Below are 13,742 nucleotides of genomic sequence, written 5' to 3'. Positions count from 1 at the left end.
GAAAAAAAAAAAAAAAAAAAAAAAAACCTTAAATTGAAGCAAAATACTACATACTGAGCAAAAACAGCCAGGAGGTCGCCTTCGGTGAGGTCAAAAGGAATTCCACCAACGAACACATAAGCCGAGTCTTTGTACTTGGCATGCCATGAAGCATCCTCGGATAAACCTAATGCAGCTTCCTTCGCATTTATGTTCTGTATGCGCTTCACTAATGTCAGCGGATTCATTTGAGCTTGCCTATGCAGATGTTCTGGATCATCAAAACCCCCAATATTTAAAACACATTAGCTATAAAACTTTTCACAATTTTATTATAAGTCAAAAATATAATCCATAAACACATATTATGCTGAATTTGAAGAAACGAGGAAATATGAAAGAATGCAAACTACAAACAACTTATTATATCTTCACTTTAGGACTTGCATACTACCGAGCAGGTTAAGGGTTAGTCATTCACAACAGTGCTAATTTAATAACAAAAGAATTCATTAACAAAAGAAAAAAGAGTATTCCAACAGAAAGATCAGCTCCTATGGTTGAGTACAAGGAAAACAACATTCACAAACTCATAGGAAAATCATAAATTAAGAACACCATACAGATACGAACATTACCAGAAGCCTGAAAGTTGAACTCGTGATGTCGGCGAGTCCGAAATTGAGAGAGCTAACCGGAGATTTACCCGATCCGAATGTTTGGTTCGTAATTAGGGTTAGGGGTTTGAGACGCCCAATTCCCCTCTTCGTCTACGACAGGGGGAAAAGGGAATGAGAGAGGGAAACGCCTCCGGTCTTGAACCGGGTTCATTCTTTTTTACCAAAATTCGATCGGTTTCCAACCGGATTTAAGCTGTGTAGTCGGTTCAGGATCAACGCAATTACACAAACAGTCAAAAGTGGAATTTTGCATTGTTGGACGTTATTAGGCCATCCGCCATCCATATCAATGAATAATATCCTTTAGGTGAAATTTGCCTTCTAAGCTTAACAAATAAAAAATTATAATGAAGTAAATCAACATAGATTGTTTACAGCTGATCGGTTCAAATAAAAAAAAGGTCAATAGACAGCTCTCAAGATAAATTAAATTTAAAATGTTATAATAATCAAGTCAATAATCCGACCCAAATATTACACTTATGTTCTTAGAAAAAGTATAATTGATGACTAAAATTTTAGAATCATTTATCAATATTAATAGTTCATACCCCTAACATATTTAGAACTTAAGATAACATAATACATTCTTATCTTTAAAGGTCATTTTACATATAATCAACTAAGAGTAAATAGTGGAGTTATCAAACACATTTCTACGGCTAGTTATTACTTCAATTAGTTTAACCAGCTAACCCAATCAGCTATAATTTGATTGCATTTTGTCATTGACTTGAATAACATTTTCATACTTAATGGTCCATTATCAATTTTGTCTTTTTATACATAAAATTAAAAATTTAAAAGGTAAGTTAATATATCATAGTAAGTTTATCCCATTATCGGTCTTGTTTTTACCTCGATTAAAATTGTTTCAACATATTTAGATAGCGGAAAAAAATGTCAAATAAACTCTCAAACTTTATTCGAAAGTGTAATTAGGCCCATGAACTTCAAAAAGTGCAATTAAATACTTGAACTTGTTAAAATTAATGAATTAAGTCTGATTTACTAGTAACCAATAGGTTATCAGTAAAATGATGATCAGTAATCACTGTTCATGGCCGTTTTAAAAAAATTAAAATTTCTAATAGCTTTTTCCATTTGCCTTCTCTGGTGGAGAAGGCGACCATCAGTCTGGTCGTCTTCTCAAGTGAAGAAGATGCCGGATTTAAAAATAATAATAATAATTACAGGGTGGCCGTAACTTTTTAATCATCTGAATTATCAACAAAATTTTGATGACGTGGTTATTGAATTTATGTCATATACCTTTGCATATGAAAAAAAAAAAAATTATAGGCAAAAATCACTTTTTTTTTTGTACAACAGCAATAGACTTGCACTATAAAGACTCTTGTGCATTCTTCAACTGTTGCACTGGGCATACACTCCATACAGACTATCAATCACTTAATACCATTAAATGTCAATCTAACCCTTACCTTATCCACAAATCAGAGATCTTGGGTTTAGATTGATTATCAATCTCCAAATCAACTATTTATTAGACATATTAGGTTAACCATGCACCTAATTTGAATCAATCAAAATGTATGTGATGTGAATAGACATTTACACATAATTTTTGTAACTTTACAAGTCATGTAACAATATGTGACAAAATTTAGTAGAAATTCATATTGAAATGACTAAAAATGAAAAACATAAAATAATAGTTATTTTAACTCTTCGTAGACTATCCTTATCTTAACAAGTGAACCCTTTTCAAGATGATGTAGAAAGTAGTGTGATTTTATTTTATTTTATTTTATTTTGTTAGCTTATGTGATTTGCAAACTTGCTATAATATCAAGTTTGCAATTGACTTTCATTTCTTTATTTTTATTTTTATTTTTATTTGCTATTTTATTATTATATTTATAATAAAAAAGGCACGTGATACTAGTTTGAAAGTGGGAGAGTATTGCAGGGATGCAGATAAAATAATAGAGAATTTACAAATTTGATGATGTGAAAGTGAGAACCACTTTTGAAAGTGAGAGAATATTCAGGGATAAAGATAATCGAGTTTATTACCGAAATGGTCCCTCGACTATTGTGAAATTACCAATTTGGTTATCGACAATTTTTCTTGTCCAATTAGGTCCCTCGACTTTGAAAATTTTAACCAATTTGGTCCTCCATTTATTTTACCGTTTGATTTCCGTTAAATCGAGACCAAATTGGTAATTTCATTATAGTCAAGGGACCATTTCAGTCAAAATTAATTACCAAAATGGTCCATTGACTATAGCAAAAATACCAATTTGGTCCCAATTTAACGGTTGTTTAACACCAAAATAAATGGAGGACCAAATTGGTTAAATTTTCAAAGTCGAGGGACCTAATCGGGCAAGAAAAATTGTCGAGGACCAAATTGGTAATTTCACAATAGTCGAGGGACCATTTCGGTAATAAACTCAAGATAATCTTATTTGTATAAAAGTGTAATGGTATTATGCATCTTACATATATACACACAAGAATTTTTTGCATTTTGGTACTTGTAGAATTGGTACACGACTTTCAAACTTTGCAATTTTAGTCCACGACTATTGTTTTTGTTGCAAAAATGGTCCTTTTCTAGTCAACATCTTGCCGGAAAATAAATCCGGCGGATTTTCCGGCAAGTTTTCGCCGGAAAAAAATCCGATATATTTTCGGTCAATTTTTCACTGGAAAAAAAATTATCCTTTCAAGTAGTATTAAAATGGACATTTGCATTGTTGAAAAAAATTCATTTTTCTAGCTGGAAAACATCGATTATGCCGGAAAAACATATATTCTTATTTTGGTAAATTAATTAAAGTTAAAACTCGATTTAAAAAAAAATTAGTTAAAACTAATTCATTTTTTTATTTAGTAAAATTAAGTACAAATTCAAATTTTTGGGTACTTGGCTAAAATGTAAAAATAATTAAAGTTTTAAATTTAATTAGTTTAATTAGTTTTAATTTTGTTTAGTTAAAATAGTCAATCACATATACATTTCAAATAGCTTAATTTGCTCCAAAGTCCAAATAGCTCACTGCCATAATGCTCCAAATTTCAAATAGCTCACTGTCATTCTGCATTTCTATTTCTTCAATTGATTTTGACTTCAAAATTCTTATAATTATTTTAACTTAATTAGAAATTTATTATTTTTAACTTTAATTAGTTTACCAAAATAAGAATATATGTTTTTCCGGCATAATCAGTGTTTCCCTGCTTGAAATATTAATTTTTTTTTCAACAATGTAAATGTTCATTTTAATACCACTTGAAAGGAGAATTTTTTTCTAGCGAAAAATATGCCGGATTTTTTTTCCCGGCGGAAAATTGCCGGAAAATCCGCCGGATTTATTTTCCGACGAGATGTTGACTGGAAAAGGACCATTTTTACAACAAAAACAATAGTCGTGGACCAAAATTGCAAAGTTTGAAAGTCATGAACCAATTCTGCAAGTACCACAATAGTCGGTGGGACTAAAAATGCAAAAAATTCATACACACAATGTATAAGAGATTAATGACACCAAGTTCAACTGATTTAAAATAAATTTATAATGTTTGTTTTGCTAGCAGTAGGTTTGAATCTTACCTAATCTTTAAGTTTGGAAATTAAAACTTTTAATGAAATTCCTCAAAAAAAAAAAAAATTGTAGTGAAATAGGAAGTAATTGTAAGGAGGGCATTTGGTGAATAATGATTGGCACGACATTTCTTTCCTTTATTTCAACAGATCATCAAGTCATGAATGTCATAAAATAAAGCAATTAGATATGGCCCAGCGCTGAGCTGTGTGTTACAAGGGCCTACATTTTATTGTATTGGGCAACATATTAATTGGTAATGACAATTCTAACCGTGATTGTAATTACCGTAAATGTTACTCTACTATGATAGAGCAACCAACTGTAAAGAAACGATAATTACAGCACAGACAGACAGTCAGTCAGAGTTTAGGATCAGCAATTAGCATTTAGCAGTGCCTTAATTATGTTTGTCTGTCTTTTTTTTTTTTTTTTTTTTTTGAATTAAACATTTGCTTTCATTTGTCAAAGGAAAGCATAATTGCCTCATTGCGCATATCCCGCTTTTTGTTCACTTTCTCTGTCTTCTTGAACTATTCAACCCAAGCAGGCTTTCTTTTGTTTCTTCTTGACCCCCAAAATCATCAAAGCCTGATTTTGACAGGAGTTTTGTAAGAATTATCTGGTAAGAAGTACTCAGTATAATAATCTTCATTTTCTTTGTTTTGTTCCTTTAATACACAATGTTATGTACAGTATTGTTTTTCTTTTGTTGTAAAAGCTTGCTAGAATCGATAGAATGTTTCTTTGCTGGTCTGAACTCTGCATAAGAAGAATCTGGGCGGCTAAAGTTTGAATCTTTGTTCTGTTATACAGTTTGGGTTTAGCTTTTATCAGCATTTCTGATTTGATGATATGTGGTTCTGAGCATGATGGGTGTGTATTTTAGAGGTTTGACCGTACCCCAAAGGGTTTTGGGGTTTAGGGTGGAATGTGGCCTTTTGTTCTCTGTGATGATAGTTAAATGAGCAATGCTTAATCTGCAGGCTGATTTCAAGTTATTCTGTAATGGATTGTTGAGAATCAGATGTTTGAAAGGCAATGGCACTGTTTGGTAAAGATGTGGATCCAGCGTTTCAGGGAGCAGGAGCCAAACCGTATCCTCGTTAATATTTCTTGTTCACTTTTGTTTTTGTTTTTGTTTGGATAGTAGAATGTTGTTTGTTCTTAATGGATTGAAAACAACCCCCCACCCACCCGGCATATTCTCCTCGTTCTGTCTGTCTGTCTCCATCCATCCCTTTATCTTTGTGTTTGGATGCACCAACTGAGACCTATCTCAGATAGGTCAGGACTACCTGCTTGTCATTTCATCTTGTCGTAGAAGCGAAGAAAAAAAAAAGATTTTGGAAAGAGGGAAGTGGCTGCTCTTAACAATTTTCATCATGTGGGTTTTTCGATGGGTTGTTTTTGGTAAATAATATTGCTTGCAGAAGTGTCAAATGATTTTAGAATCTATCCCGTTTTAAGTGGGGATGATGTTCATTTCTAATCTGATTCGCTTAATTGCATTGATGTTCAATATGTTATCCTTAACTGTTTACTAAATGAAGTGGTTTGGATATCTGGGGCGTAGAGAATCTTCAATTAGTCCCAGTCCCAAAATCATTGCATGGGAAATTCTATTCTGGGAGCGCTTATCTAGTCTTACATGTAAGTTTCAAACACCAAGTTTAACTTTAAAAATGGACAAAATCCTGAAATCAAAACAAAAATAGATATGTATTGTTGTTCGGGGATTCCCATCATTTCTTGGTTTACCTGACACTGTTTCTTTTCTCGGGCAGACGATGCTGCTTAAAACTGGAATCTGTCAGCATGATATACACTATTGGATCGGAAGTAATGCTAAACAGGTTTCTAGCGATCCTCTTTGTCTCCTTGAGTTACGTTTCAAGTCAAACCAATACTGAAAAAGGCAGTGGCTAAAATACTCGTTGTGCTAGCTAATGATTTACAAAGAACTAAAGTTGGCATTATCATTACTGTATATGAAAAGTAGACAGGATGATAGCTGGGAGCTGTATTAGGTTGATGCAATTACAAAAAAACATTGGTCTAAAAGACGTAAAAATAATGTAGCTGTGTTTGGGCTGTAAATAGTTACGGAGTAATTTCTAAGTTCACTGAAAGTTTTTGATCATTCACTAAATTGGCAGGTAGATTCAGAGTTGGTGTCAGACAAAGCTCTTGAACTGGATGCAGCTCTTGGGTCCTACACTGTACAATATCGAGAAGTTCAAGGGGAAGAAACAGAGAAGTTCTTGTCGTACTTTAAGCCTTGTATTATCCCAATTGAAGGCACGTTTTCTAGAGGCCAAGCAAATGAAAAGAGCAAGGCATACCCAATAAGCATGTTAACATGCAAGGGAGATCATGTTGTTCATGTTAAAGAAGTAAGATTTGTTTGGTAATTTAACCTCAATGAGTTTCATGGCCTAAGAGTTTTGCTCCTTAATTGGGCCGGCAACTGGGGTTAGTCTGAGTATGGTATGGGCTTAAAGGTGCCTCCTACAGTTAGGGTCTGCTCAGGACACCTCATGGCCTGACCAAAAAAACAATTAAAACAGTCCTTGGCATTTTAGTTCTCGAAACACACACATGCCCAGTATATACTCTGAGCTGTTTACAAGAATTCTAAATGCTAACTGTACATTTTTCTGGATGCTAGGTTCCTTTTACTCGGTCATCCTTGAACCACGATGATGTATTTATACTTGACACTGCATCAAAGATATTCATTTTCAGTGGGTGTAACTCGAGCATTCAAGAAAGAGCAAAAGCTTTGGAGGTTGTTCAATATATTAGAGAGAACAAGCATAATGGAAACTGTGACATTGCAACTATAGGTCGGTCATAGTTTGATTATTTGTATAATTTCCTTCATCTTATGATATGTATGAGTAGATTTCAGATTCTAATTATAAGTGCTTAATTGATGTAGATGACGGAAAATTGGTCGGTGATCCTGATGTTGGGGAATTCTGGAGCTTATTTGGTGGTTATGCCCCTATCCCGAAGGGCTTACCCTCTGGTGTTGAAGAAGCAACTGAAAATCCACTGCTGAAACTATTCTGGTGAGTACTGTCTACACTCTACAATCTCGGAGGCATCTGAGATACTGCAACCTTGTCCGTTCTTTTTCTACTAAATGCTAATTTAATAGTTCTTTTATGGCGTGGGGACCATAACGGTGAATACTGCTAAGCATGTAATTTTTCCAAATTTAACAGGTTTCAATCAGAGGAAACAAATTAAACTGAAACCTTACAATCAGTCAAATTTGAATTTAAATTTATGTACTTTCTAATTGGCAGGATAAACACTCAGGGAAAACTATGTGAGATTGGATCTGGTGCTCTAAACAAGGAGATGCTCGATTCTAATAAGTGCTACATGCTGGACTGTAATACCGAACTTTTCCTTTGGATGGGAAAATGCACATCAGTTACAGAGCGGAAAACTTCAATTTCTGCTGCAGAAGTAAGAATTATATTACTATTCACATCTTTTTTTTTTCCCTACTTCATGAGGTCACAAGCAATGTACAACCGTCATGCACCATGGCTGATAGAAAATATAAAGATACTAGTCTATGTAGTAACCTAATTAGGAGTATATTGTCTTGCACCATCTTATCTCTTGAAAAATTAGGATATACCCTTATATATGCAGAGATTTTGAAAAAATCATGAAAAGTTGTCAATTTGAATGAATTGGTTTGATGAAAGAGTGAGTGAAACCATTCTTTCAAATTGTATAATTTTTCATGTATAGATAGATTTTAAAATAATATTAATATAATTAAAATTTTGAATCACATAATTACCAACACAACCTAGAGGGCATGAAGATCAACATTTTATGCAGCAGCTTGTGTTACTAAGTGTATGTTTATGGAAATATCACATGTCCAACTATGGTTTTTTCAGGAGATCCTCAGATCTCAGGGCAGATCAGATTGTACCCATTTAACCTTCTTAACTGAGGGAACAGAAACTGCTTTGTTCAGATCAAACTTTAGGGATTGGCCTCAATTTGTACAGCCAAAGTTATACGAAGAAGGTCGAGAAAAAGTAGCAGGTTTGTAGTTGTTGATATGGAAATATGAATATAATATAATATGGAGTATAGAGTAGTAATTGCCCCCGGGGCATAGCTCAGTGATTGAAAGATTGAGTGTGGGTGTAGTGACCCAACAAATACCCGGGTTCGAAGACCCTGCGTCACTGAGCCACACCTCGCGATTTACCTCCTCTCACAATCCCCAGGGCAGGGGGGTGAGGGGCCCTCAGGTTTAGGGCTTAAACCTATGGAGTATACAGTAGTAATTCGTGTAAGCCACATTTGCTTTTGAAGGGGTGGTGATTCAATTTTTTGTTAATATTTTTGCAGCAATATTTAAGCACCAGGGTTATGAAGTGAAAGAGCTTCCTGATGCCGATGAAGATGACCACCAAGTTATTGATTTAAGTGGAAAACTAAAGGTATTTGCTAAGAAGACCTGCTGTATCTTGAAATGATCACTTTTGTTTGATCAAAATTTTTACTTTTTATGGTTATACAAGGTTTGGCGGATAAGTTGTGATGATAGAACTCTTATTCCTTCTGTGGAGCAATCAAAACTATACAGCGGGGATTGCTACGTTATCCAGTATACTTTTCATAATAATGGAAGGGAGGAGAACTTATTCTATACTTGGCTTGGTCGTCAAAGTGTTGCGGTAAGGTTAAACAGTTTCTAAAAGAATGATGCTTAAATATATGCCTATATGCCTAATTATTATGCTGTTTGCCCTATGTTCCAGAACTAGAATGTAGTTTATTATTAGAACATTTCTGCTTCCAAGACCTTTCCGATTATGCTGTGTTTCTGTAACTTAGACAGAACACTAGCGCTGATAGTGTTCTGGTTTGTTTGTTTGTTTGTTTTTTTTTTTTTTTTTTTTTTTTTCTTGCATTGCAGGAGGACAGGGTTGATGCAATCTCCCATATGATTGATCTTGCTGATTCCACAAAGAGTGATACAGTCATGGTTTGTCTTCTCTCTCTCTCTCTCCCCTCAAATACACAAGTGAGATTTTGCATCTTCATTTTAAAGTGCAGCCTCAGTTGGCTGATCTGATGTTAATTATAAACCAAGCAGAAGCTTTGCTAAGTAGAATTTTCATTACATTCCCCTTCATAAATGTAGCAAAGTTGTATTTCAGACACAAAATCTGCAGATATATGAATAATTATAAACCAAGCAGAAGCTTTGCTAAGTAGAATTTTCATTACATTCCCCTAAGCAGAAGCTTTGCTAAGTAGAATTTTCATTACATTCCCCTTCATAAATGTAGCAAAGTTGTATTTCAGACACAAAATCTGCAGATATATGAATAATTATAAACCAAGCAGAAGCTTTGCTAAGTAGAATTTTCATTACATTCCCCTAAGCAGAAGCTTTGCTAAGTAGAATTTTCATTACATTCCCCTTCATAAATGTAGCAAAGTTGTATTTCAGACACAAAATCTGCAGATATATGAATAATTATAAACCAAGCAGAAGCTTTGCTAAGTAGAATTTTCATTACATTCCCCTAAGCAGAAGCTTTGCTAAGTAGAATTTTCATTACATTCCCCTTCATAAATGTAGCAAAGTTGTATTTCAGACACAAAATCTGCAGATATATGAATAATTATAAACCAAGCAGAAGCTTTGCTAAGTAGAATTTTCATTACATTCCCCTAAGCAGAAGCTTTGCTAAGTAGAATTTTCATTACATTCCCCTTCATAAATGTAGCAAAGTTGTATTTCAGACACAAAATCTGCAGATATATGAATAAGAATATATACTAAAATATTTGCACGATTTTTGCTTTGTATAATATGCTGGTTTTTTATTTCCGTTAAACAATCAACAGATCCTTCTTTATATTCTTGGCTTATATCTGGTTTCAGGCTCAGATCTTTGAGGGTAATGAACCGAGTCTATTTTTCTTAATTTTCAAGGCATTGATTGTTTTCAAGGTATGTATCATGAAATGTCTGGTAATGAAAGACCTAGTTTATACGAAACCATTTACTTGCGTTCTGAACTTTCACTGTCTTAAAGTTCGTTCGCTTTTCCTCTTTTTGGTTCTTAACCACTTCATGTGGTGCAGGGAGGTATGAGTACTAGATATAAAAAGTTCCTTGATGAGAAAGGCATTGAAGATGATACTTTTGATGACAATAAGATAGCTCTCTTCCGAATCCAAGGAACTAGTCCATGTAACATGCAAGCCTTCCAAGTTGATCATGTAAGCAATATTTTCCATTTTTATGTGAAAAGGCTAATAATTCACAATGCAACCTCCTTGGAGGGGGCAGCAAAGGCAAGGGTGCAAGGTGCTACTAGTCTTTTCTTTCTTTTTTGTACTGAAAACATTACGGGTATTGGGTCGGAGGCTGGTGAAGGGCCAAGTCTAGCACCAGGTGGCTAGGGAGATTGTTGGACTAAAGCCTGAAGGGCCAAGTCCAGCACCCTATCTCTCGAAAATGTGGTGGTATAAGGAAATAAAGTTGCTCCTTTGCTACTAGCTATAGCTTTTGGTGTAGTGTTAAGCGCTCCGTGAGTCCCAGCAAGAGTAAACTATGCAGTTACGGGGTCCAACACCGGACCTCATAGCCATAATTTTGATTCCATTGCCAAGTCAAGATTTACTATCTTTCACTTTTGCAGGTTTCAAGTTCTCTCAACTCATCCTATTGTTACATCTTGAGGATGGACACATCTACATTCACTTGGGTTGGAAATCTTGCATCATCAAGAGACCACGATCTTCTTGACAGACTGCTTGAAATGATAAATGTTCGTGTTTCCTTGGGGATATTATTGTTTTTTTCTACTTTTAATTTTCTTCATGAGCATCATAAGCAATGTGTTTCTTTCTGCCACTTGCAGCAAATGTGGCAGCCAGTCACAGTGAGAGAAGGTAATGAACCCGATGCTTTCTGGGACGCTCTGGGAGGCAAGTCCGAGTACTCCAAGGAAAAAGAAATAAAGACATACATGGAAGATCCACAGTTGTTTGTATGCGTTTTTACTAAAGGTGAGCCACACATATTTGCTTTTGGATACTCCCTGTTGAAAGATAATGTCTTTCCGCTTTTCATAACTTCTGCAGATCTTAACTGTTTTAAAATAATGTCTAATGGTGGGTTCTCGCTCTTTCTGCAACATGGTTGGACTTTTCCAACCAGACGATGTCAAGGTACTTTATATTCTTAACAATACAGCAATCCTGAGCTTAATTGTTGCTGCATCATTATACTAACATTCAGAGAATATCATATTCTTAATTGTCTATTAGGAGAATGCATTTAGGATACAGATAACTAGTATTAAAGCAATCTCAGTGGCTTCAAAATTGCAGGTCAAAGAGATATTTAATTTCTCCCAGGATGATCTTACTACTGAAGATGTGTTGGTACTCAACTGCCATCGTGAAATTTATGTGTGGATAGGACGCAATTCGAGTATTAACTCAAAGCGGGAAGCTATTGATTTTGTCCCGGTAAAACTTGCAGATCAACTTTCATATTCTGGCATTGTATCTTCTCTCCCCCTTACGAGTCTTTTTGGATAATTTCAAATGGAGCTCGGTGATATATAGTGTTTATTGTTCAAATTACAGAAAGTTCTTGGTAAGGAGACTCCCATTGGAAAGCTTTCTCCTGATATTCCCATCTATATTATAAATGAAGGGTGTGAGCCGCCGTTCTTTACTCAATGTTTCGAATGGGATTCTTCCAAGGCAAATGTAAGCTTAAATCCTCTCTCAAATAATCATTTTATTAACTTTTCCTTCGTATAGATTACGCAAAATGCTTTCACACTGCACATTGTTTGAAGTTCTCTTTCCCGTGAGCCACTATCTGAAGATATGACAAACAGTGTTTCTGCCTCTAATATCTCGCAATGAAATGTGAAGAGAATTACAATTACTGATTTACTGATACAAGTTCGTTACTTTAATTGTCTCAGATGCTTGGAAACTCGTTTGAGCGGAAGCTTGCTATTTTGAAGGGAAAACATCAAAAGCTGGAAGTAAGTGATTAACTGATTATTGCCTAATCATCATACGCGATAGCTGATATTGTCTGAAGTTTAAATTTTGGGTTTCTGCAGTTTTTAAGTTATAATATGTTCGTCTTCACTTATGCGAATTTGTCACCATTTTAGGCGCCCGTAAGAAGCTCATGGAAACCATTTTCAATGGAAACTACTCCAACTAATTCGAGAAGTAGTTCTGTTAGTGCCAATGGGCACAGAAGAAGTTTATCGCCCGCATCTAGTATTTCTGGCTCGACTGCAAAATCTTCAGAGAGTATCCGACGTATTCCTAGTCCAGCTTCTGTTACCCGAATGCTATTTCCAGGATCAGAACATCATAATGGCAATGGTAAGGATGCGTTTTAAAGAATCTAATCATTCTCGTGCACACCTGAGTTTACGTGCTTTCCAATAATGCATAGAACGTTTCTTTTTTGCTAAAGGATTATCTGTGCCTACCGGTAAGGCCACTACTGGCATCCCGAAAAGCAGTCAGATCGAGGCTGATGCAAATTTACCAAAATATCCATATGAACAACTGACAGTAGTGTCAAAGAACCCGGCTTCAGACATAGACATAACCAGACGAGAGGTACTCTCTTCCCGATCTATTTACACTATACGAACCAAGAATTTCGAAATGTTTATTCTGGCGCTTTATGCTTTCTGAGTTAAGTTTTCGCGCTAAACTTGATAACCGAGGTTTCCATTAATGATGTTTATAGGCGCATTTATCGGATGAGGAGTTCCAAGGGAAATTTGGAATGGCAAGGAGCAGCTTCTATGGGCTTCCCAGGTGGAAACAGAACAAGCTAAAGATGATTCTTCATCTCTTCTGATATCTGTGTCTTGATAAAGAAACTTACAGACTGTAGAATCCAGTCAAAAATAGGATTTTGTTCCAATCATTCTGCAACTTGTTCATTGTCATGTCATGAACTATGTGTGCTGATTTGTCAGTGTGGCTAATTTTGTTCTGAAGTGTACATTTGTCCCCAAATTTGTTTGATTTAATGGCTTCATTTCCTGTTGAGTGAATATTTATAACCTCTGAAACAGTATTCTAAAGTTTTATTAAAGGATCAGAAGAATCATTGGATACTTTATTTGAAATGGTCTCACACGAAACATACTCGTTTTTTTTTTTTTGGTTACGAAAAAAACTCACAATCATTATTTGAGGATATATATTAGGTAAATCACGCTCTTGTATAATAGTTTACAAATCACACATGATAAGTAAATTATTAGGAAAACTTCATGCAACATGTTCGTTTGAGAAGGTGTTGACAATAATCAAATTCATGTCTTATGGTATAAGAATCATGGTACACTTACTCTTCGAGGCTTATTAGATTTTTTTTAGGTGATTTCAACTTGGTCGAACTAATCCTAAGCCCACAGGACCCATCCTTAGAGTCACT

The 13,742-nt window shown here is 34.9% G+C and overlaps 2 protein-coding genes across 4 annotated transcripts in view; one reads left to right on the top strand and one right to left on the bottom strand.

Annotated features, from left to right (window-relative positions):
* Positions 1–799, bottom strand: part of LOC116017534 (zinc finger CCCH domain-containing protein 25) — a 4,088-nt gene extending 3,289 nt beyond the window's left edge. The window contains exons 1-2 of one of the 2 annotated variants that reach the window (XM_031258145.1): positions 613–799; positions 55–250 (exon numbers count right to left, since the gene is read on the bottom strand). In XM_031258145.1, coding sequence (XP_031114005.1) covers positions 55–227 — 173 coding nt within the window. In that variant the 5' untranslated portion in view covers positions 228–250; positions 613–799. The remainder of the gene's footprint in view (positions 1–54; positions 251–612) is intronic. The other variant, XM_031258144.1, reaches the window with a different exon arrangement.
* A 3,913-nt stretch (positions 800–4,712) lies between these two features.
* Positions 4,713–13,397, top strand: LOC116017403 (villin-1). 2 transcript variants are annotated; one of them, XM_031257984.1, is made up of 23 exons: positions 4,713–4,862; positions 5,224–5,334; positions 5,791–5,890; positions 6,025–6,093; positions 6,397–6,633; positions 6,909–7,086; positions 7,182–7,314; positions 7,555–7,720; positions 8,170–8,320; positions 8,633–8,724; positions 8,806–8,961; positions 9,204–9,272; positions 10,182–10,250; positions 10,385–10,522; positions 10,945–11,073; positions 11,167–11,314; positions 11,466–11,476; positions 11,639–11,779; positions 11,900–12,025; positions 12,250–12,312; positions 12,448–12,667; positions 12,762–12,910; positions 13,044–13,397. In XM_031257984.1, exons 2-23 carry the CDS (start codon positions 5,279–5,281, stop codon positions 13,155–13,157), a joined length of 2,715 nt encoding a protein of 904 aa, XP_031113844.1. In that variant the 5' UTR covers positions 4,713–4,862; positions 5,224–5,278; the 3' UTR covers positions 13,158–13,397. The 2 variants fall into 2 exon arrangements, with proteins under 2 accessions (XP_031113844.1, XP_031113845.1); XM_031257985.1 differs by lacking the exon at positions 4,713–4,862 and adding an exon at positions 4,993–5,113.
* The last annotated feature ends 345 nt before the right edge of the window (positions 13,398–13,742 follow it).

This window comes from Ipomoea triloba, chromosome 4, assembly GCF_003576645.1.
Source record: "Ipomoea triloba cultivar NCNSP0323 chromosome 4, ASM357664v1".
In the NCBI taxonomy this organism is placed as follows: Eukaryota; Viridiplantae; Streptophyta; class Magnoliopsida; order Solanales; family Convolvulaceae; genus Ipomoea; species Ipomoea triloba.
The sequence above is the reverse complement of the archived record's forward strand: the minus strand, read 5'-3'. Positions and strand labels throughout refer to the sequence as shown.